The sequence below is a fragment of the Gopherus flavomarginatus genome, chromosome 1, assembly GCF_025201925.1.
Source record: "Gopherus flavomarginatus isolate rGopFla2 chromosome 1, rGopFla2.mat.asm, whole genome shotgun sequence".
Lineage (NCBI taxonomy): Eukaryota > Metazoa > Chordata > Testudines > Testudinidae > Gopherus > Gopherus flavomarginatus.
This window is the reverse complement of record NC_066617.1, coordinates 66176245-66198636: the sequence shown is the minus strand read 5'-3', so window position 1 is coordinate 66198636 and position 22392 is coordinate 66176245. Positions and strand designations below refer to the sequence as shown.

General features: G+C 44.7%; 1 protein-coding gene, 1 long non-coding RNA gene and 1 pseudogene across 6 annotated transcripts in view; 2 read left to right on the top strand and 1 right to left on the bottom strand.

Annotated features, from left to right (window-relative positions):
• TBK1 (TANK binding kinase 1) overlaps positions 1 to 16185 on the bottom strand; it is a 67565-nt gene extending 51380 nt beyond the window's left edge. For 3 of the 4 annotated variants that reach the window (XM_050923610.1, XM_050923581.1, XM_050923601.1), the window contains exons 1-2: positions 16065 to 16185; positions 432 to 551 (exon numbers count right to left, since the gene is read on the bottom strand). In XM_050923610.1, the coding sequence (XP_050779567.1) occupies positions 432 to 518 (87 nt within the window). In that variant the 5' untranslated portion in view covers positions 519 to 551; positions 16065 to 16185. Of the gene's footprint in view, positions 1 to 431; positions 552 to 2955; positions 3047 to 16064 lie in introns of those variants that run through there. The other variant, XM_050923591.1, reaches the window with a different exon arrangement.
• On the top strand, positions 6858 to 11661 carry LOC127034920 (uncharacterized). 2 transcript variants are annotated; one of them, XR_007769525.1, is made up of 4 exons: positions 6858 to 7002; positions 8470 to 8668; positions 9972 to 10109; positions 10757 to 11661. It is a non-coding gene; the product is annotated as an uncharacterized LOC127034920 (long non-coding RNA). The 2 variants fall into 2 exon arrangements; XR_007769524.1 differs by lacking the exon at positions 6858 to 7002 and having other exon boundaries at positions 8225 to 8668.
• A 1040-nt stretch (positions 16186 to 17225) lies between the features above and the next one.
• Positions 17226 to 17712, top strand: LOC127034863 (39S ribosomal protein L43, mitochondrial-like; annotated as a pseudogene).
• Positions 17713 to 22392: the final 4680 nt, after the last annotated feature.

Sequence of the window (22392 nt, the reverse complement as noted above, 5' to 3'; positions counted from 1 at the left end):
TTAATACAAAGTTTGTTATTAATAACAATGGTAAAGGTGTTTAAAAACATGTATCTTACACTTTTTTCCTGATTACTAGGGACATTAAGATAAAATATCATAAAAGCTGTGTTGTTTTCTTACACAGACATATCGAATTAAAAAAAATCAAAACTTTTCCATAAAAGGCTGATGAACAGATTTTAAGGGCTTTCACATTACAGGTGCCAGGTTTAATGATCGTTTTCTTATTAAATTCAGCCTGTGGATTTAGTATATAGGCAATATTCACTGTATAGCCAGTTTTTCTTTTAATGAATGAAAGAAAAACAACTTCCATGCATTAACAAAGGAAACAAGACAGGAAGACTATTTAAGAATTAATACAAGGATCCTTGTTCTTGAAAATAATATTTATTATATGGTAACCAGTTTGTTTACTCCACACAAACCTTATGTCGTCCACGAAAAACATTTGCAGTGGCTCCTTGTCCCAGAATGTCAGATAAAAGCCATAGATAATTGGAAGTGCTCTGCATGTTCTCTCTCAATTAGTCAATTCTCTTTTCAAGCTTAAAAATAAAAAAATGTTACTGAGTATATTGCACACACAAAAATTAAAGGAAAATCAATACATTCTTAATGAAACAGAGAAACACTACTCCAGAGATTTAAAGAATTAATAGAGGAATTAAAAATCCACTAATTAGAGAAATGGGGAGGCAGGAAGAAAGGAAACAAAGGCAAGCTAAATGCTACCAGAAATCAAAATTAACACTTCAGATATAAAATCTGTCACTGAGTTTGAGGTCTTCTTTTTCCCTTCCTCCATTTGAAAGAATAAACTAAAAATCAAATAAAGGTCTCAATAACCATTCTTTTGTCAGCTTCTAAATGTGGCATAAAGAGACCATAAAAGATAGAAGAGAATAATACAAAAGGTTTCAGATAATGTGGGAATTGTCTTTCCTTTAAGAGAAACAACATTTCTGTAAGTTTCATCGTTCAGCATATCTGAGAGACTGCATAACGGAAGTGAGACAACAGCAGGTTTATGTGATATCAAATATTAGAGGGGTAGCTGTGTTAGTCTGTATCCACAAAACTGCCACCCCAAGCATGTGCTTGGGGTGCTGGTGCCTAGAGCCAGCCCTGCCTTCATCACCACTTGGCTGGACTACAGCAATACGGTATACGTGGGCATAGAACCTTCAGCACTCGGGAAACTCTAATTAGTAGAAAATGCTGCAGTCTCTTTTCTCAGAAACACAGGCTACTGTGAGCACATCAGATCTGTCCTCTGCTCTGTACACTGGCTTCCCATAGAACTTTAAATCAAGTACAAGGTCTCAGTTTTTTCTCCCAAGTGGTCCATGACCTGGGCCCAGAATGCCCAAAAGACCATCTAAAACTCTGGAACAAAGACTGGGTCAACAACTCCACTCTTCTGTCATAACGGAACTCTACAACCACAGTAAAGCTCACTTGTGTGGGAGACAGAACCTTCTTGGGGACAGTCTGAGACTGTGGAATGACACCCTCCTCCCAAGGAACTAAGAACCACCACAAACCCTGCCACTTTCCACTTCAAGTTCAAAGCACACTTCTTTCACCTCACCTTCTCTAATAAAAACACATAGCAACAGATACATGTATAAAAAACAAGCCAACCCCAAATCCTTACATAAACAAGACACTTCACTGTACATGCTCCTCCACCTGAGGAGAGGATGAGAGAACATACAACATGTACTACTGGAAGGCGCTCAGACACTACAGTGAGGAGCCAGACGATATAAAGACCTATATAGAACAGAATGACTATGTTTTCCACAAGCAGACCCCAGCACCTGAATAAAGTAGCCTACAGAATCGGGGCCTAAGTAACATAGATAAAAGCCACCCTATATGCTGTCCTTGGAAAGGTACAGATGATAACAGGCTCAACTCTTATACTAGCATGGTATAAAGGAAAACCAGCAACAAGAGACCCATTCCTAGCCCTCAGATGGATTATAAACTGCTTCTGACGACAGGTATGCCAGATAAGCAGCATTTCCCTTGATAGTTTCCCCCAATTATTAATAATAGAACTCAATCATGTTATGAGTTAATTCCTGATTTTAATAAGAGATTCTAAGTTTTCCAAATTTAAAAAAGGCCCACAACGTATCTATTTTAATTAAAGCAAATCTCTAATTTTTCATACACAATCAATACAATAATCCTATTTTTTCAGCAGAGGCGCAATACAACCAGCTATTACACTGTCTGGAGACACTGTAATATCTCACATACTGTGTGTGCTGCCAATGCCTAAAGAAAACAGTCAGTTACCATAAATTATGGAACACTTCAGAGTTAAAGATTGACTGAACTGAAGTAATTCAGGTTTTCACTGTATCAGGATTTTTTCTCCGTATTCCTGCTAGCCCCCCAAGAAAAGCCTCCTTACTCTTCTTATGAAAAGCACTATCAAGCTCCCCCCATGATAACAGGAAGAAGATATAAAATAACTTCCTGTTCTTAGAGAGATCCAAGGGAAACATATTTATCACCTAAGTTGTTCAGCTCTGTTTGAAGAGATCATTGGTTTATACAAAAGCAAAGAAAGTCTGTAACAACACAGAAGGGGTTTTACAACAGGAAAATGAACAGAATGGAGGACGTTGTGCTGCAATATCAAGTACAGTTAATCAGGCACATTATGGCACTTAGCACAAAGCAGGGGCCTGCCTTTCTAATACATCTCTACTCCGATATAACGCAGTCCTTGGGAGACAAAAAAAATCTCACTGCATTATAGGTGAGACCGCATTATATCAAACTTGCTTTGATCCCCCCATTCCTTGTTCCTTGACCACCCCCTCCAGAGACCCCCATCCCTAATCACCCCCAGGACCCCACCCCCTACCCAACTCCCATCTCCTGACTGCTCCAACCCCTATCCACCCCCCCACCCTGACAGACACTCACCAGCAGCAGCAGGAAGTGGGGCCGACCGGCCCCAGCCCGCTCCACTTCGCCACCTCCCAGCCATGGCACTCCGCTGCCCGCTGCCGGTGAGGGCAGGGAGATTGGGGAAAGGATGCCCCCCCGCACTCACCTGTGGCAGGAAGTGGAGTGTCATGGCTGGGAGGTTGCAGAGTAGAGCCGGCTGGGGCTGTTTTGCTCCGTTTCCCACCACCGTTGAGTGCAGAGGGAGTCCTTTCCCCAACCTCCCCGCACTCACCAGCGGCGGGAAGTGGAACAGCCCAGGCCCAGCCTGCTCTACTCCGCCAGCTCCCAGCCATGACGCTCCACTTCCCGCTGGGCAGGTGAGTGCAGGACCTTTCCCCAGCCGCCCCCGCATTGACATGGTTGGGGCCAGGGCAAGGAAAGCGGAGCGGGCTGGGGCCGCGTAGCTCCGCTTTCCACTGCAGGTGAGTGCGGAGAGGTTGGGGAAAGGAGGCCCCCACATAGTCACTCGTGGCGGGAAGTGGAACGCTGCGGCTGGGAGCTGGCGGAGTGGAGCAGGCTGAGGCCGGGCTGTTCCGCTTCCGCCACTGGTGGTGAGTGCGGGGGTGGGTTTCCCTTCCTCCAAACTCCCTCTCGAGCGACACGGCTGGGGCCGGGGAAGCAGAGCGGACTGCTCCCACCCCCCTGTGCCACTCTGGGACTGAGGGGCCCCCAAAAGTGCCCTCCCACAGCTCCTGCCCTCCAGATCCTAGGAGGGGGAACCCCTGACCACTCCCGAGACCCTCTGCCCCTTATCAAACCCCTCAGCTCCAGCCTGGCCCGGCACCCTTAACATGCTGCTCAGAGCAGCATGTCAGAGTTTTACCACCTTGTATGCAAACCCGCCTTATATTGGGTCGTTATATAGGGGTAGAGGTGTAGTAGTCAGGCAAACACAGCATTAAAACAGGAATTTTCAAATGATTTTGCCTGAACTAGTTTCTACTTCTAATAATTTCTAATATTAGATTCTCATTAAGGTACATTACTATGTACAAAGTGTTTCTTATAAGCCAATCCCAAGGCATTTAGACAAGTCCAATCATCTTGCAATGTGTGAAAGGTGGAGTCACCAGGTAAAGCCTTGGACTTCCTGCAAAATCGATCCAATATTATGAAGCAGCTCCAATCTACTGTATTTTATCTATTATCTAGACTTGATTTTAACCAATAGGGAAGAACTTGTTGAGAATTTGAAAGTAGAAGGAAGCTTGGCTGAAAGTGATCATGAAATCATAGAATTTGCAATTCTAAGGAAGGGTAGAAGGGAGTACAGCAGAATAGAGACAATGGATTTCAGGAAGGCGGATTTTGGTAAGCTCAGAGAGCTGATAGGCAAGGTCCCATGGGAATTAAGACTGAGGGGAAAAAAACTGAGGAAAGTTGGCAGTTTTTCAAAGGGACGCTATTAAGGGCCCAAAAGCAAGTTATTCCGATGGTTAGGAAAGGTAGAAGATGTGGCAACAGACCACCTTGGCTTACCCTTGAGATCTTGCGTGACCTACAAAATAAAAAGGCGTCATATAAAAAATGGAAGCTAGGTCAGATCACGAAGGATGAATATAGGCAAATAACACAGGAGTGCAGAGGCAAGATTAGAAAAGCAAAGGCACAAAATGAACTCAAACTAGCTATGGGAATAAAGGGAAACAAGAAGACTTTTTATCAATACATTAGAAGCAAGAGGAAGACTAAGGACAGGGTAGGCCCACTGCTCAATGAGGAGGGGGTAACAGTAACGGGAGACTTGGAAATGGCAGAGATGCTTAATGACTTCTTTGTGTCGGTCTTCACGGAGAAGTCTGAAGGAATGTCTAGTATAGTGAATGCTTATGGGAAGAGGGTAGGTTTAGAAGAGAAAATAAGAAAAGAGCAAGTAAAAAATCACTTAGAAAAGTTAGATGCCTGCAAGTCACCAGGGCCTGATGAAATGCATCCTAGAATACTCAAGGAGTTAATGGAAGAGGTATCTGAGCCTCTAGCTATTATCTTTGGGAAATCATGGGAGACGGGGGAGATTCCAGAAGACTGGAAAGGGGCAAATATAGTGCCCATCTATAAAAAGGGAAATAAAAACAACCCAGGAAACTACAGACCAGTTAGTTTAACTTCTGTGCCAGGGAAGATAATGGAGCAGGTAATCAAAGAAATCATCTGCAAACACTTGGAAGGTGGTAAGGTGATAGGGAATAGCCAGCATGGATTTGTAAAGAACAAATCGTGTCAAACTAATCTGATAGCGTTCTTTGATAGGATAACGAGCCTTGTGGATAAGGGAGAAGCGGTGGATGTGATATACCTAGACTTTAGTAAGGCATTTGATACGGTCTCGCATGATATTCTTATAGATAAACTAGGAAAGTACAATTTAGATGGGGCTACTATAAGGTGGGTGCATAACTGGCTGGATAACCGTACTCAGAGAGTAGTTGTTAATGGCTCCCAATCCTGCTGGAAAGGTATAACAAGTGGGGTTCCGCAGGGGTCTGTTTTGGGACCGGTTCTGTTCAATATCTTCATCAACGATTTAGATGTTGGCATAGAAAGTACGCTTATTAAGTTTGCGGATGATACCAAACTGGGAGGGATTGCAACTGCTTTGGAGGACAGGGTCAAAATTCAAAATGATCTGGACAAGTTGGAGAAATGGTCTGAGGTAAACAGGATGAAGTTCAATAAAGATAAATGCAAAGTGCTCCACTTAGGAAGGAACAATCAGTTTCACACATATAGAATGGGAAGAGACTGTCTAGGAAGGAGTATGGCAGAAAGAGATCTAGGGGTCATAGTGGACCACAAGCTTAATATGAGTCAACAGTGTGATACTGTTGCAAAAAAAGCAAACATGATTCTGGGATGCATTAACAGGTGTGTTGTAAACAAGACACGAGAAGTCATTCTTCCGCTTTACTCTGCGCTGGTTAGGCCTCAACTGGAGTATTGTGTCCAGTTCTGGGCACCGCATTTCAAGAAAGATGTGGAGAAATTGGAGAGGGTCCAGAGAAGAGCAACAAGAATGATTAAAGGTCTTGAGAACATGACCTATGAAGGAAGGCTGAAGGAATTGGGTTTGTTTAGTTTGGAAAAGAGAAGACTGAGAGGGGACATGATAGCCGTTTTCAGATATCTAAAAGGGTGTCATCAGGAGGAGGGAGAAAACTTGTTCATCTTAGCCTCCAATGATAGAACAAGAAGCAATGGGCTTAAACTGCAGCAAGGGAGATTTAGGTTGGACATTAGGAAAAAGTTCCTAACTGTCAGGGTAGTTAAACACTGGAATAGATTGCCTAGGGAAGTTGTGGAATCTCCATCTCTGGAGATATTTAAGAGTAGGTTAGATAAATGTCTATCAGGGATGGTCTAGACAGTATTTGGTCCTGCCATGAGGGCAGGGGACTGGACTCGATGACCTCTCGAGGTCCCTTCCAGTCCTAGAGTCTATGAGTCTATTTTCATCATTACTCTTCCTTAACACATGGGCCAGGGAAGAAGGGCTCCATATAGCACAAAAGACAGCAGTTCACAAATTGGGTGGCAAGCTGACTGGTCACATGGTGCTGGTCCTCCTTTTCTTAAGCTGCTAAAAGGCATTAAAGACAACTCCAAAATAACAGCTGGTCAAAAAACAGTGGAAATCTTCTGTGACTCCTTTTCATCAAAACCTCAAAAATTCCCAACCAGCTCTACTAAAAGTACCTAAAATATAGACAAACATAATTTTCCCATATTGGTAACCGCTGTAGATGCCAAGGAGATGTTATGCAGACCTTAATGGCAGGAGACAGGTCCCTGAGTAAATGTGGGGCAGTTTCTGTATTAAAACAAGATCCATGCTATGAAAAAGCTTGAAAACACACTGGACTAAAAATGTCTTCCAGATAATGAGACCCACTACCTGTGATGTGCCAGGTGATATGGATACAGTGAAGATGGGATTGCTGCTTTGCATGATGCCATCTTGACTACCTCTTGCCAAGAGTCAAATCTACTGAATCTTGTTTTTCAGCGGAAAAGTGCACATAGATAGTAAGTACACAAAAAATTAAGTCTTTACCAATTTTATTCAAAAACTAAACAATTTAATGGCTGACTAGAAAGTGATCATCTCACAGCCCAGAAGATACAAATGTGACATTTTTACATAAGAGGTCCCTTGTCCTCCTCCACTCTTATTTTGAAAGGTAATGTATGCCAAGACCAATAGAAAAGAATTGCATGAGCTATAGCACCCTAAAAAACAGACTAGCATGTTATCAGATCTAGGATTTCATTTGATAGATGACAAAACTCTAGCAGACAGAAAGGCCATTTACAATATGGTACAAAATATTGACAAAAATCTCAAACAGTGAAAACAGGAATCAGATCTAAGCCTAGGATATTTGTACTGATGTAGCCACGCTGATATAGCTACACCAGTGGAAATGCTTAATGTACACGTGGCACCTTGGTGCAAACAAGAGCTTGCGCTTGTGATGATTGGGCCTACAAATTTACACTAATTGTGCGTTCAACTGTAAAAAAGTTATAGAAAGTTTAAAAAATGTCTCAGTAACCAATAACAAGTGTTGATGTGAGAAGGTGCAAAAGGGAGTGACTGTACTAACCTAAATAAAAAGACTACTGATATAATTCAAGGACTATGCTAAGGTCATGCCTGGTAAACAAGAGAAGTGCTGGACTGGAAATCAACAGACCAAAACTGTTTTGTTGGAAATTAGACCTAGCTGGTGAAGGGAGGGATGGGGGAGAGAAGAGGGGATGAGCTATTCCCGTGGCACTCAGCCTTTCCAGACTACTGTACCCCTTTCAGGAGGCTGATATCTTGCGTATCCCAAATTTCACCTCTCAAACTATTTGCTTACAAAAATCAGCCATAAAAATACAAGTGTCACAGCACACTATTACTGAAAAATTGTTTACTTTCTCATTTTTACCATATAATTATAAAATAAATCAACTGGAATATAAATACTGTACTTACATTTCAGTTTCTAGTATATAGAGCAGTATAAACAAGTCATTGCCTCTAAGAAATTTTAGTTTCTACTGACTTTGCTAGTGCTTTTTATGTAGTCTGTTGTAAAACTAGGCAAATATCTAGATGAGCTGATGTACTTCCTGGAAGACCTCTGCGTACCCCTGGTTGAGAACCACTGAGCTATTCTGACCATCACTCCCTTTTGGGGTCTTCAAAAAGAGACTTCAGGAAAAGCTAGCTCCGGTGAATGCTGGCTGGCTGAAAAACAAGAGAAGAGGAAGGAAGAAACTTCACCATCATGGCTGCCATCCCCACTGTCTCCTGGGTCCCCAGACCTCCTTTATTCTAATTCTGAGAAATGTCTGATCAGGACATCAGTTCCAAAGAGGGGGAACCAGATGACATTGCCACTGCCACTTGCTGAATCCCAAACACCACCTGAGATATGACTTTGTTGTCTCCCCTCCTTGGGTGTTCTTTTCCTTCACCACTTTATTTCTTCTCTTTCCTAGCCCTCCTTTTTCCTTCTATGTAATACAGAATCTTGGCTGGCTAAGCAGATGCTTATTTTTCAACACTGCTATAAGCCTGTGACCAGAAAAAGGCAGCTAAAAGCAATACCCCGGACAGCCTGATGCTGGTACAAGTATGTCAGGTCTCTGAGCAGCTGAAAACACTGTGCCACACTTGTGGTTTTTTTCCAGCAGTGAGGTAATAAGTGAGAATCAACACCAGAGACAGACACTGCATTTTCTATCTTTGCTGTTCTTTTCTTTCCTCTTCTGTGTGTGTGTTTTGTTTTCCTACGAATGGCCGTTAATAACAGCAACAATGCCAGCTCCAGCCCATCTCAGCTAACTTTTCTCCAAAATAACAGTAATTACTATCTTCAATACCATCTAAAAGAGTGCACACAAGTGTTTTCTTTTTCTATTTCTGTAATCTTCTAATGCAGGGGTGGCCAACCTGTGGCTCCGGAGCCACATGCGGCTCTTCAGAAGTTAATATGTGGCTCCTTGTATAGGCACCGACTCTGGAGCTGGAGCTATAGGCTTCAACTTTCCAATGTGCCAGGGGTGCTCACTGCTCAACCCCTGGCTCTGCCACAGGCCCTGCCCCCACTCCACCCCTTCCCAACCCTCCCTTGAGCCTGCCATGCCCTCGCTCCTCCCTCCCACAATCAGCTGTTTTGGGAGGTACAGGGAAGGAGGGGGAGGCACTGATCGGTGGGGCTGTCGGTGGGTGGGAGGTGCTGGGAGCGTAGCCAGGGGGAGCTGATGGGGGACTGCTGATGTATTACTGTGGCTCTTTGGCAATGTATATTGGTAAATTCTGGCTCCTTCTCAGGCTCAGGTTGGCGACCCCTGTTCTAAAGACCCCTGTTCTAAAGCTAAAGGGAATAAGAGATGTTTTTAAAACGAAAGCGTGACTTAATACTTTAAACTTAAAATGCTCTACCTTTCTGTTTCCCCCCCTGTATCTTTAATAAACGGTTTTAAAACGTTTAATAATGAGTTTGCCATGGTATTAAGATGGCTCAGGCCTTTGCATTCCAAACTCTGAACCTTATTTAAAACTGTTTCATGTTGGACAGTTATGACATAGGGTCATATTAACACCTTTGTTCTTGGGGCCCACATATTCTTTCCTAACTAATACAATACACCATTGCAACTTACTCTGGTTTCGCCCTAGCCAAGGTGAAAAATAACCATTCCCCCAACATCACAACCCTCAATCTAAAGGAATAAAACAGTTGTATTCTGACCTGCTTTTAACAATCTTCAATCAACTTCCTATTTAACTTCTAAAAATATAACTTCCTAAATCTTTTCCTTGTTTTTGTTTTGCTTCCTTTCCCATTCTGGCTTCACGACACCTTTTTTCTTATAATAGTTCAGAATGTATCTTTTTATGTGTGTGCAGCATCTATTACTTCCTCTTTTTTGTCTCTCTCTACCTCCTCCTCCTCCTCTTCTTCCCAAATCCACTCACTCTTTTCTATCCCTTACAGATTTACAACTAGGATGATACTGATTGACGTTACTAAAATCGAGACACCCTGAGAGAGTGCATTTAAAATTTTGGGGAGAAGTGGACAAAACAGAGCACATAATACACAACATAGCACGACAAAAGAAAAGTATACAAGGTAAGGCAAACACTGAGAAAGGAAAAAAGGAAACGGATACTAAAAATTCCAGAAAAGATGCACATTGCCTTCTCTTAATCTCTCTCCTTTTTCCCCAGAGTGAGGGAGTGGATTTTTCATAAAATTTTTTTCAAATTGCTAGGAATAATTTCTCACACATCTGTGTACCCTGGACATTAGATTAGAATGTCTCCCTGTCTCAACCTGTTCTTTGTTGTCCTTGCATGACTGCGCCTTTCTGAACTAGCTCTAAAAACTTTGTTTCACTTTCACTTCCAGCTTACGATCACTGATGAGGAAGTAGTTCTGTATAGGGATCTAAAGCAGTCTAGCTTACTATTTGTTTAAATTTGTTCTTCCCAATGACTCATATATTGGTATTTTAGGCTTTTGTTTAGCATCCTGACCATTTTTCAGTTTTTAGTGGGGAGGTTTTCTCTATTTGTCAGCAGGTTAGTGCTTGGTGAATCCAGGAAGAGATTGTATATAGTAGGAATGGATTGTAGATTATTTTGATTTTAATTTTTGATCTTCTAGTGGAGGGAGCATTGACTGCTTTGGTTGAGATGAGAAGTTTAGTGCTCTTTCTTGTAGGTTAGTCAGCAGGAGGAACTGACCCAGTTTTGCTTTGCATGCATAATACCTAGGACTTGAAAAATTTACCAGACCTCTAATAGCCGGAAGACTTAACAAAGCTGAGAGGTCCCTCTGTCTAGGGACAATGCCTATAGGAGAAGGCAAAGTCTGACTACCCCCACACCAAAGCTGCTGGGATTCCTACTAAGGTACTCTTCTTGGGAACTCATCGATTGTTGTTTCTAGTAAATTCAAAAGCCCTTACACCCTGGAAAGGAGGAGCATTCTTTTTCTCTGAAACTCCTGGCTTCTACTCTGCTGCCATTCTCTCTGCTTCTGCTTTTTGGGCCTCCTCCCCAGCAAACATCATTTGTATTATGAAGATGCCCAAAACCTCCAATGTGCTAGTTGTTGTACAAACACTTAAGACATGAACTATGCCCCCAAGATCTTAAGAACATAATGGTCAGACGGGGTCAGACCAGTAGTCCATCTAGCCCAGTATCCTGTTCACTTCAGAGGGAATCAACAGAACAGGGCAATTTATCGAGTGATCAATCCACTGTTGTTCAGTCCCATCTTCTGGCAGTCAGAGGGCTAGGGACACCTAGAGCATGGGGTTGCATCCCTGGCCATCTTGGCTAATACCCACTGATGGACCTATCCTCCATGAACTTATCTAATTCTTTTTTAAACCCAGTTATAGTTTTGGCTTTCACAACATCCCCTAGCAACGAGCTCCATGGGTTGATTGTGCATTGTGTGAAGAAGTACTCCCTTATGTTTATTTTTAACCTGCTGCCTATTAATTCATTGGGTGAAACCTGGTTCTTGTGTTGTATGAAGGGTAAATAACACTTCCTTATGCGCTTTCTCCATATCATTCATGATTTTGTAGACTTCTATCATAGCCCCGTTAGTTCTCTTTTCTAAGCTGAAAACTCCCAGTCCTTTTAATCTCTTCTCAAATGGAAGCTGTTCCATCCCTCTAATAATTTTTGTTGCCCTTCTTGTACTTCTTCTAACTCTAATATATCTTTTTTGAGATGGGGCAACCAGAACTGCACACAATATTCAGGGCATGGACATACCACTGATTTATATAGGGCATTACGATATTTATTATCTCCTTATCTATCCTTTTCCTAATAGATCCTAACATTTAAGGTGGGTTTTTTTTTTGTTTTGTTTTTGTTTTTTTTGACTGACACTGCACATTGAACAGATGTTTTTAGAGAACTATATTCAATGACTCCAAGATCTCTGTCCTGAGTGGTAACAGCTAATTTAGACCCTTTCATTTTGCAGGTATAGCTGCAATTATGTTTTCCAATGTGCATTACTTTGCACTTATCAACACTGATTTTCGTCTACCATTTTGTTGTCCAGTTACCCAGTTTTCTGAGATACCTTTGCAACTCTTCCCAGACTGCTTTAGACTTAACTATCTTCAGTAATTTTGCATTGTCTGCTAACTTTGCCACCTCACTGTCTATCCCTTTTTCAAAATCATTTATGAACATGTTGAACAGCACTGATCCCAATACAGATCCTTGGGGGACTGAACTTTTTCCCTTCTCTCCACTGTGAAAACTGACCATTTATTTCTACCTTTTATTTCCTGTCTTTTAATCAGTTACTGATCCATGAAAGGACCTTCCCTCTTATCCCATGACTACCTACTTTACTTAAGGGCCTTTGTCAAAGACTTTCTGAAAGTCCAAGTATACTGGATCACCCTTGTCCACGTGATTCTTGAACAGCAGCCCTCCCGCCCCAGTCCCTCCAAGAATTCTAATAGATTGGTGAAAAGCCACATGGACTTTTCCCCTACGTATCATATCCATCTGTGTGTCTAATAATTCTGTTCTTTACAATAGTTTCAACAAATTAATTGCGCGATTAAACAAAAGAAATAGTATTTTTCAATTCACTGTTGTAGCTGGCATCGCAAGATATTTATGTGCCAGATGTGCTAAAGATTCATACGCCTCTTCATGCTTCGACTATCGTTCCAGAGGACATGCTTTCATGCTGATGATGCTTGTTAAAAAAATTATGCATTAATTAAATTTTTGACTGAACTCCTTGGAGGAGAATTATATGTCTCCTGCTTTGTTTTACCCCCATTTTGCCATGTATTTCATGTTATAGCTCTCTCAGATGATGACCCAGCACGTCGATAATTTTAAGAACACTTTCACTGCAAATCTGACAAAATGCAAAGAAGATACCTCTCATAAACAGATAGTTAAGGGTTAATGTCTCTTTTACCTGTAAAGGGTTAACAAACAGTGAACCTGAAACACCTGACAAGAGGACCAATCAGGAGACAAGATACTTGCAAATCTCGGTGGAGGGAAGCTTTTGTTTTGGGCTGTTTCGCGGGGTTTTTGTTCTCTCTGGGTTCTGAGAGGGACCAGACATGTAAGCAGATATCTCCAAATTTCTGAAACAGCCTCTTCTGTTCAATTTAGTAAGTATCAATTAGGAAGGCGGTTTAGTCTTTTTGTTTGTTTTCTTTATTTGCAAATGTGTATTTGCTGGAAGGATTGTATCTCTGTTGCTGAAACTTGTATTTGTGCTGGGGGGAGGATTTTCTTTAGTGTTTATAAGCTGAAAGACCCTGTAACATTTGTCATCTTGATTTTACAGAGATAACTTTTACTTTTTTCTTTCTTTTATTAAAAGCTTTTCTTTTTAAGAACCTGATTGATTTTTGGCTATCTTGCGTAAGACCCAAGGGGAGGGAGTCTGCACTCACCAGGGAATTGGTGGGAGGAAGGAGAGAAGCGGGAGGAGGAAAAGCCTGATTTCTCTCTGTTTTAAGTTTCAAGGAGTTTGAATCACAGTGATCTTCCAGGGTAACCCAGGGAGGGGAAGCCTGGGAGAGGCAACGGTGGGGGAAAGGGTTTACTTTCCTTGTGTTAAGATCCAGGGGTCTGGGTCTTGGGGTCCCCTGGGAAGGTTTTGGGGGGACCAAAGTGTACCAGGCACTGCAAGTCCTGGTTGGTGGCAGCACTACAAGATCTAAGCTGGTAATTAAGCTTAGGGGGGTTCATGCTGGTACCCCATCTTTTGGACGCTAAGGTTCAGAGTGGAGGCTCATACCATGACAATACCAATGTGAAATTTCTAAAGATACCTATAGCACTCGACCCAAGATTTAAGAATCTGAAGTTTCTTCCAAAATCTGAGAGGGACGAGGTGTGGAGCATGCTTTCAGAAGTCTTAAAAGAGCAACACTCTGATGCAGAAAGTACAGAACCCAAACCACCAAAAAAGAAAATCAATCTTCTGCTGGTGACATCTGACTCAGATGATGAAAATGAATGCTGGGCCGCACTGCTTTGGATTGTTATTGAGCAGAACCCATCATCAGCATGGACGCATGTCCTCTCTGTAATGGTGGCTGAAGCATCAAGGGATACATGAATCATTAGCACATCTGGCATGTAAATGTCTTGACAGGCTGGCTACAATAGTGCCATGCAAACACCTGTTCTCACTTTCAGGTGACATTGTAAAGAAGAAGCAGGCAGCATTATCGCCCATAAATGTAAACAAACTTGTTTCTCTTAGCGCAGGCGTTCTCAAACTGGGGGTCGGGACCCCACAGGGGATCACGAGGTTATTACATGGGGGGTTACGAACTGTCAGCCTCCAGCCCAAACCCTGCTTTGTATCCAGCATTTATAATGGTATTAAATATATAAAAAGGTGTTTTTAATTTATAAGGGGCGTTGCACTCAGAGGCTTGGTAGGTGAAAGGGGTCACCAGTACAAAGTTTGAGAACCACTGATTTAGTGATTGGCTGAACAAGAAGTAGAACTGAGTGGACATGTAGGCTCTAAAGTTTTACTTTTGAGTTCAGTTATGTAACAAAAAAAATACATTTGTAAGTTGCACTTTCATGATAAAGAGATTGCACTACAGTACTTGTTTTAGGTGAATTGAAAATATAGCTTCTCTGCAGTGGCCTTGCCTTCTTTGAGTGCTCCTTTAGCAGCTCAACTGTCCAGTGGCCCCATGTTTGGCAGGCTTCCTGCTTCTCATGTAATTAAATAATCTGCTGTTAGTTTGTGTCTTTGGCAAGTTGCTCTTCAAATTCCTTTTTGGCCTGCCTAATTATACTTTTACACCTGACTTGCCACAGTTTATGTTCCTTTCTGTTTTCCTCACTAGAATGTTACCTTTTAAATTTAAAAGGTATCTTTTTGTCTCTAACTGCCTCCTTTTATTCTCCTCCATGAACTTACCAGTTCTTTTTTGAATCGTGTTATAGTCTTGGCCTTCACAACATACAAAAGCTGGAATTATTCCATCAGCTAGAATTATTTTCTTAAATTAAAGTTTGAAAGCTTGTATTACACAAAAGATAATGGTTCCTACCTCCTCATCCTTCCCTCCCCCATAGGTGCCTACTTGAAGAGACTACAAGATTTAAAAACAAAATAATGTAGTGGTTCTCAAACTTTTGTACTGGTGATCCCTTTCACAGAGCAAGCCTCGGGTGTGACTCCTCCTTATAAATTAAAAACAATTTTTTTATATATTTAACACCATTATAAATGCTGGAAGCAAAGCAGGGTTTGGGGTGCAAGCTGACAGCTTGTAACCCCCCATGTAATAACCTCGCAACCCTCTGAGGGATCCCAACCCCCAGTTTGAGAACCCCTGAAATAACTGAATGAACTGTGGTTCAGTTTTGAGATGGGGTCATTAAAACTCATATACATCTGTTAAAAAATCAGGATTCTGTTCTTGGAGCCAGAAACCATGTCATCCAGGCACCAACTCAATATCTTACCTAGCCTGTATATCACTTACAGGAGACTCCCTCCTCCATCTGGACAGACTTTCAAAGCAGCTTGTAAAACCTCTCGCTCCAGTACCATAAGATTTTGTTGTGTTTAATGTTTAAGACGTTGAAAATCTCAACTCGCGGCCACAACTCAGCAGCGCTGTCACCCCAAGGCGAGCCCCAGGGTGAGGCTCGCTGCCCTGGGACTAGAGCTCAGCTTGGGGAAGCAAAGGCGCCTCGCTGACCTGCCCCACTCTCGGCACCGGGGACAGAGGACACGGGGCCTGGTCAGGTCACCGGGACTGTAGAGGTGGCGGTTGGGGGTCTGGAGAGGAGCCGCCGGGCTGCCCCCAGGAGGGGCGGGCTCCCCAGGCTCGCTCCTGTTCCTTCTCCCCACTCGGTCCCGAGCTCACGCGGCAAGTCACTGGCGGGCCTGATCCCGCCCCCGGATTGTCACAGCCCAGCCTCCGCAGCGGCCCAAGGCCCGGCTCCCACCACCGCGCTGCCCCGTGAGACCGGCCCTAGCCCCGCTACCCCTCCCGCGCGGGACGGGACCGGCCCGGTCCGACCCTACCTGCAGGCAGGGACCCAGTCCCAGCACCGCGATCCGCGTCTCCAGCCCGGCCCTGCCAAGCTAACGCTGCTTCTCGCTGCTTCCGGCTTCCTGCAACGGTGGAGGCGGGGCGGTGCCATTGCGTGTCAGGCCAGGCCTCCGCGCGGGGACTTCCCGGCTGCTCCTCAGCCCCGGGTCGAGCCGGGGGAGCGTCCCACAGCGCGGATCCCGCCCCAGCTACACCGACTTCACCCCCGCCAGTCCCCCGACATCCGCCTCCGTCCTCGCCCCCCATCCCTTCTCACCCCCGGCCGCACCCACCCCGAGACCCCCCAGCAGCCCTGCTCACCCCCATCCATCCCCTCAGACCCCGCTCCCCGGCCCGCCTCAGACTCCTCCACCATCCCCAAACGTCCCTCCTTGTAGCCCACCTGTCCTCTCCCCCTCCTGCCCACCCACCACTGCCATCCCTCCTCACACACACACCCCCCTCCCCAGCATGTATTTCCAATGGGTTTCGCGGCTCTTTGCCAACAGCCGCAGGGCCGCCCAGAGGATTCAGGGGGCCTGGGCCCCCGCCGCCGAAAACCCAGCGCTTCGGCGGCAGGTCCCGCGGGGGAAGGACCCCCGGCCATGGGTCTTCGGGGCGCGTCCCGGAGCGGAAGGTCCCCCCGCCGCCGAAGACCCGGAGTGGAAGCAGTTCTGGGGCCCTCGGAGCGAGTGAAGGACCCCGCTCCAGGGGCCCCAAAAAACTCACGGGGGCCCCTGCGGCAAATTGCCCCCCTCTCTGGGTGGCCCTGAACAGCCAAAGAACATTGAGACGCTGGAGTCGTGTGTTTAGTTTCAGGTTCTGGAGCGGAGGGATCTCTTAGACTTATGCTCCTATCTTCCCCCGCCCCTGCTCCTGTAACCCTTATCCCTCTGGATGGCCTCAGTCCCCCCCACCCCCCAAACTCCATAGCAGCTTCTCTTCATCTACTATCCTACCCCCCTTTTTTGTATTCTATCATCTCTTCCAGATCCCGCACCCCCTGCATTCCAGTCACAGGTCCTGGCCCCCTACAGTAGGAGCACTGAGCGCACAAGAGAGGTAGTATCCATCATCTCACTTACAGTGACACTGTATCTATCCTTCCCCACCTAGGAGGAGCCTGAGCAGGGGAAGCTATGCTCAGTCCGGAGCCGGAAGAGCAGCACGGCGCAATGACCACGCGGGGGACTCCGAGCCGCTACCTGAGCAGCGTCCTGCGCAACGGGCTGGGCCGCTACGTGTGTCAGTTGCAGCGCCTGAGCCTGGTCTTCAGCCCTGGCGGACAGACCTCGCACGGGGCCAGAGGCTACATAGAAGAGAAGGTGTTGGACTTTGCCACGCAGACCCTTGGCATTGTGGTGTATGTGACCCCACAGAAATGCCAAAGTCCCACAGTGGTCGCAGAATATTTGAACAGAGCAGTGAGGGAAGAGATCATCGCTGACAAGACAGTGGCTGAGAACACAGCTGGTCCAGAAGCTGGCCAACCAGTCAGGGCTGGAGATCATTCGCATCCGCAAGCCCTTCCACATGGACAACCCCAGCATCCAGGGCCAGTGGCACCCGTTCACCAACAAGCCAAGCGCCCTCCCCATACAGAGCCTCCGCAGGCTGGAGCAGCAGCCTAATAACGTGTGACCTGCTGGGGGGGGGGGGGGGGGGGAGTCTCTGCTGCTCCAGCTTGGAGCATGCGCATTCCCTATGGAATCTTTGGAGAATGGAGCTGCTAAACTCTAGACAAGTATCTACTGATCATGTGCAAACAGATTTTTTTTTTTTTAGTGGAGGCTTAGAACTAGGCCAAGTTTAGGTGAATTTTCAAAGGAACTACAGAAGATACAGTCATGACATTGACTAGAGGGACAACCTGCCTCCAGCCTGCACCACTCCTAAATTTCAAGTTCCTATCCCAAAGCATGACACTCCAAAACTTCTCAACAAAACAGTTGTGAATATTTTTTTTAAGAAGGGGCAACACTATTTTTTCTCTAATCTCATTTTCTGAAAGATGAACCACTTTATCGGAAACTTAATTATAAAAAAAAAAAAGCATGAGGCAGACTGCTAGCACAGACAGTTTCATCATGAAGTGTTAAAGTTATAAGATCTGAAAACAATCTTAAACCCTCAGGCAACCTTAACTGTAGGCAGCACGACCAGGTCTGCGTGTAAAATACACAAAAACAGTAAATCTATTAATGTTTCTGGGAATGTTAGAGGTTGCTTTGCCAATACCAAATTTAGGTTTGAGAGCAAAAAATTGAAACAGCTATCTAAATTCAAAGTAGAATGATGTTCTACATTTGTTATTGCTTTAAATATCTAGTATTCATCACAGCTGATCTTTGTGAGCCAGAATGGGAGAAATCTTACCTGATCCTATCCTTTCTACTAGGAGCATCTCCCACAATTCTGAGACATGTGAGGTATTCCCCTCGTCTGCAATTTGCAGGGGCAGTTCAACATTGAAACATAGCCCCTACTAATCCCCTCCCCTTCTCCAGTTTGCTGCCAGATGAATCATTAAAAAGCTGTGGAAAAGCCTTAGAACAGGGGTTTGCAAAGTGGGGGGTCAGGACCTCTCAGGGTGTCACAAGATTATTATGGGGGGGGTGGTTATGAGCTGTCAGCCTCCACTCCAAACCCTGCTTTGCCTCCAGCACTCATAATGGTGTTAAATATATTTAAAAAAATTTAATTTATGGGGAGTCTTACTCAAAGGCTTGCTATGTGAAAGGGGTCACTAGTACAAAGTTTGAGAATCACTGCTTTGGAATGTGGTTAGTAACAATAATTCAATGCCAGGCAGTAAACTATGTACAGTAGGATCAGTAGCCCACAAATAGACATAAAAAGCTAAATTTTGTTCCTTTGGCTAATGAAGCAGTACCAGGGAGGGTAGAATCACGGAATACATTGCTAGAAGCAAGAAAGTTATTGTGTAAAACATTTCCCATTTTGTAGCCCAACATCTGAGATGTATGTGAAGTAGTGAGCAGTGAAAATAGATATGGATAAAGTAGAATGAGATAGGGAGAGTCACCCACAAAATTAATCACCAAATGTAGCACCTTCTTGCCAAAGGATGCCTGTGCAGAGGACAGAAAGTCCATTTTCTACTGTCTGTTATGTCCTAACTCAGTACCAGCTTCTGGAACAAACCACTCAAAGCATATAGTTTTAAAGTAAGATTCCACAGATCACTGGTTTAATCCAGTAGGTCACAGCATGCAGCTTCTCTGGTTGTAGCTAACTGAACTCCCCTTAGTCAAAATGAAAGCATGGAATGGACTAAAGTGATCCAACTGCTATACTTATTATTCTAAAAGACTGGCACAAATAACAGAATGGATTCTCCCTAAACACTAGTGTCTAACAAACAGAAGTTAATAGAGGCTCATGTTGCTGCCCTACAGATTTCCTCAGTGGAAGCACAGATTGGTGACTTCATAAGTAGAAAGAAGGATCTCATGCCTTGCTTACATCATGAATAGGTGAACCTGATGCCTTGTCTACATCTACAATGCATAACTTGACCAATATGGTCACATTTTGGACACCTAGAGCCCTTGGCACTTTAGGTGAAAGGAAATGATCTTGTCTATTCAGTGCACTTAAAACAGATTAGGGCAGGGGTCGGCAACCTATAGCATGCGTGCCAAACGTGGCACAGGAGCCAATTTTTAATAGCACGTGGGGCGGGCTGAGCTGCTCAGCCCACCACTGCTCTGGCACTTTCTGCTGCCGGTTCCTGCCAGCCAGGGACCTTCTGCCAGTCCTACTCAGCACCCACTGCTAGCCTAGGGGAAGGAACCCCAGGCTGGCAAGGGGCTGAGACCCCAGCTGGCAGGAGCCCACAGCTGAAACCCCAGAGCGGCGGAGGGCTGAGCCGCTCAGCCTGCAGCTGCTCTGGGATTCCCGCTGCTGGCCCCTTGCCAGCTGGAGTGCCCCTTGCTGCAGCCCGGGGGCTGAGACCCCAGCTGGCAGGAGCCTGCAGCTGAAACCCCCGAGCCGCAGCAGCAGGCTGAGCCACTCAGCCTGCAGTCGCTCTGGGATTCCCGCTGCTGGCCCTTTGCCAGCCAGGGTCCCCCCCTTCGGCAGCCTCACTTACCTTGCGCAGGCGCCCTTCCAGACAGGGTCCAGGCCTGCGGCCCTGCTCAGCCCTATCGGGGCCAGCTCACTCATCTCAGCTGCCAATCTGGGGTTCCAGTTGCTGACCTCCTACCAGCCCAGTCTAGATCTCCAGCCTTGCTCAGTCTGCTTTCTGGCCTAGAGTCCCTGCAGGCCACCCTGGGCTCTTCTCCTGGCCTTGGATCAGTGCTCTGCAGCCTCCCCGCTATGGCCCACTCTTCCCAGCCTGGGACAGGGAGGGTTGCACACAAGGGAAGAGGGGGTGCAGTTCAGCACCCCCATCTTAAAATAGCTTATATCAGACCACACTGCGTTTGACCTTCTGCCTGCCTTCTATCGCCATTTTTTTCCCCACTGAAAGTTGAAGGGAACATTTGACAAAATGGCAGCTTCTAAGAAAGTGAACCTAGATATCTGATCATTTCAGCCTGCTTGGACAGACGCATTTGGGTTTATTGAAAAGAAGGACCATGCTATTTGTGCTTTCTGTTATGAAAGTGTTTGTCGCACGTCAAGTGTTCAACGACATTTTGAAACGAAGCAGGAGAAATCTTTTCTTGACGAAGTAGACAAGACTGAATCAATCAAAAAGGCAGTAACAGCCTATAAGAAGCAAAGTAGTGTTTTTAAAAGCTTAAGTGTAAGTAAAAATCAAGCTACAGAAGGAAGTTACAAGATTGCACAGTACATTGTAAAAAACGGAAAGCCATTTACAGATAGGGAATATATAAAAAGTTTCTCTCAGCAATTCAGAGATTTTGTTCAATGATTTGCCAAATAAAGATACAATCATCTAGAATAAAAGAAATGCCCATCTCTGCCAGAACGGTTGAGACACGCATAAGTGAAATGGCAGAAAACATTAAGGAAAAGCAGACGACTGCATTGAAAGACAGCAGTTAGTGTTGCAGTGGATGAGAGTGTGGATATAAACGACATTCCATGTTTGGCAATTGTTGCAAGATACTGTGCTTCTGATGAAATCCAAGAGGAACTTTGTTGCCTAAAACACCTGCATGGCACAACAAAGGGGGAAGATATACTGGAAAGTTTTGTAAACCATTTTGAAGAAGGAGTTGATATCAGAAAACTATTTTGTGTGACAACAGATGGTGCTCCTGCCATGGTCGGAAAACAGAAGGGATTTGTAAAGTTGCTTGAAGATCAAATTGGCCATCTGACAGTCAAATTGCACTGTATCATCCATCAAGAAAACCTGTGTGCTAAAATTTCTAATTCAGAGCTTAATAATGTGATGAATACAGTTGTACGAATTGTGAATTTTCTTGCTGCTCGATCTGCTTTGACTCACAGACAATTTCAAGCACTGCTAGAAGAGATGGACAGTGCTTATAACAACATCCCACTTCACAAGAAACATTCAGTGGCTATGTCGTGGCAAGGTTTTGCTGTGCTTTGTGAACTGTTTTGATGCAATCAAGGCCTTTGTCGGAAAAAGAACAACACTACCCCAAACTGGATGATGACAAATGGCTGTGTAAGCTCATGTTTCTAACTGATGTCACCGCTCAGCTGAATGAACTCAACCTCTGTCTCCAGGGTGCAGGGCAAACAGTTCTGGATCTTTATGACGGCTGGAAAGCATTTGTTGTGAAACTAGCAGTTTTTTCCAGGGATATTCAAACTTCTACTTTCTGCTTTTTCCAACTCATAAAAGAGCTATCGAGATGTTGCACTATCAATGTCGATGAGACTGGAAAGTACATGCAAGAACTGGAATCAGAAATTTTCTGTCAGATTTCAAGATTTCCAGCTATTTGGCCCGATGCTCTCTTTTCTAATTAAATCTGAAAAGTTTATAGATTCATAGATTCTAGGGTCAGAAGGGACCAATGTGATCATCTAGTCGGACCCCCTGCACAAAGCAGGCCACAGAACCCTACCCATCCACTTCAACAACAAACCCCTAACCTATGCCTGAGTTACTGAAGTCTTCAAATTGTGGTCTGAAGACCTCAAGCTGCAGAGAATCCACCAGCAAGTGACCCATGCTCCACGCTGCAAGGGAAGGCGAAAAACCTCCAGGGCCTCTGCCAATCTGCCCTGGAGGAAAATTCCTTCCCGACCCCAAATATGGCAATCAGCTAAGCCCTGAGCATGTGGGCAAGACTCACCAGCCAGCACTCAGGAAAGAATTCTCTGCAGTAACTCAGATCCCATCCCATC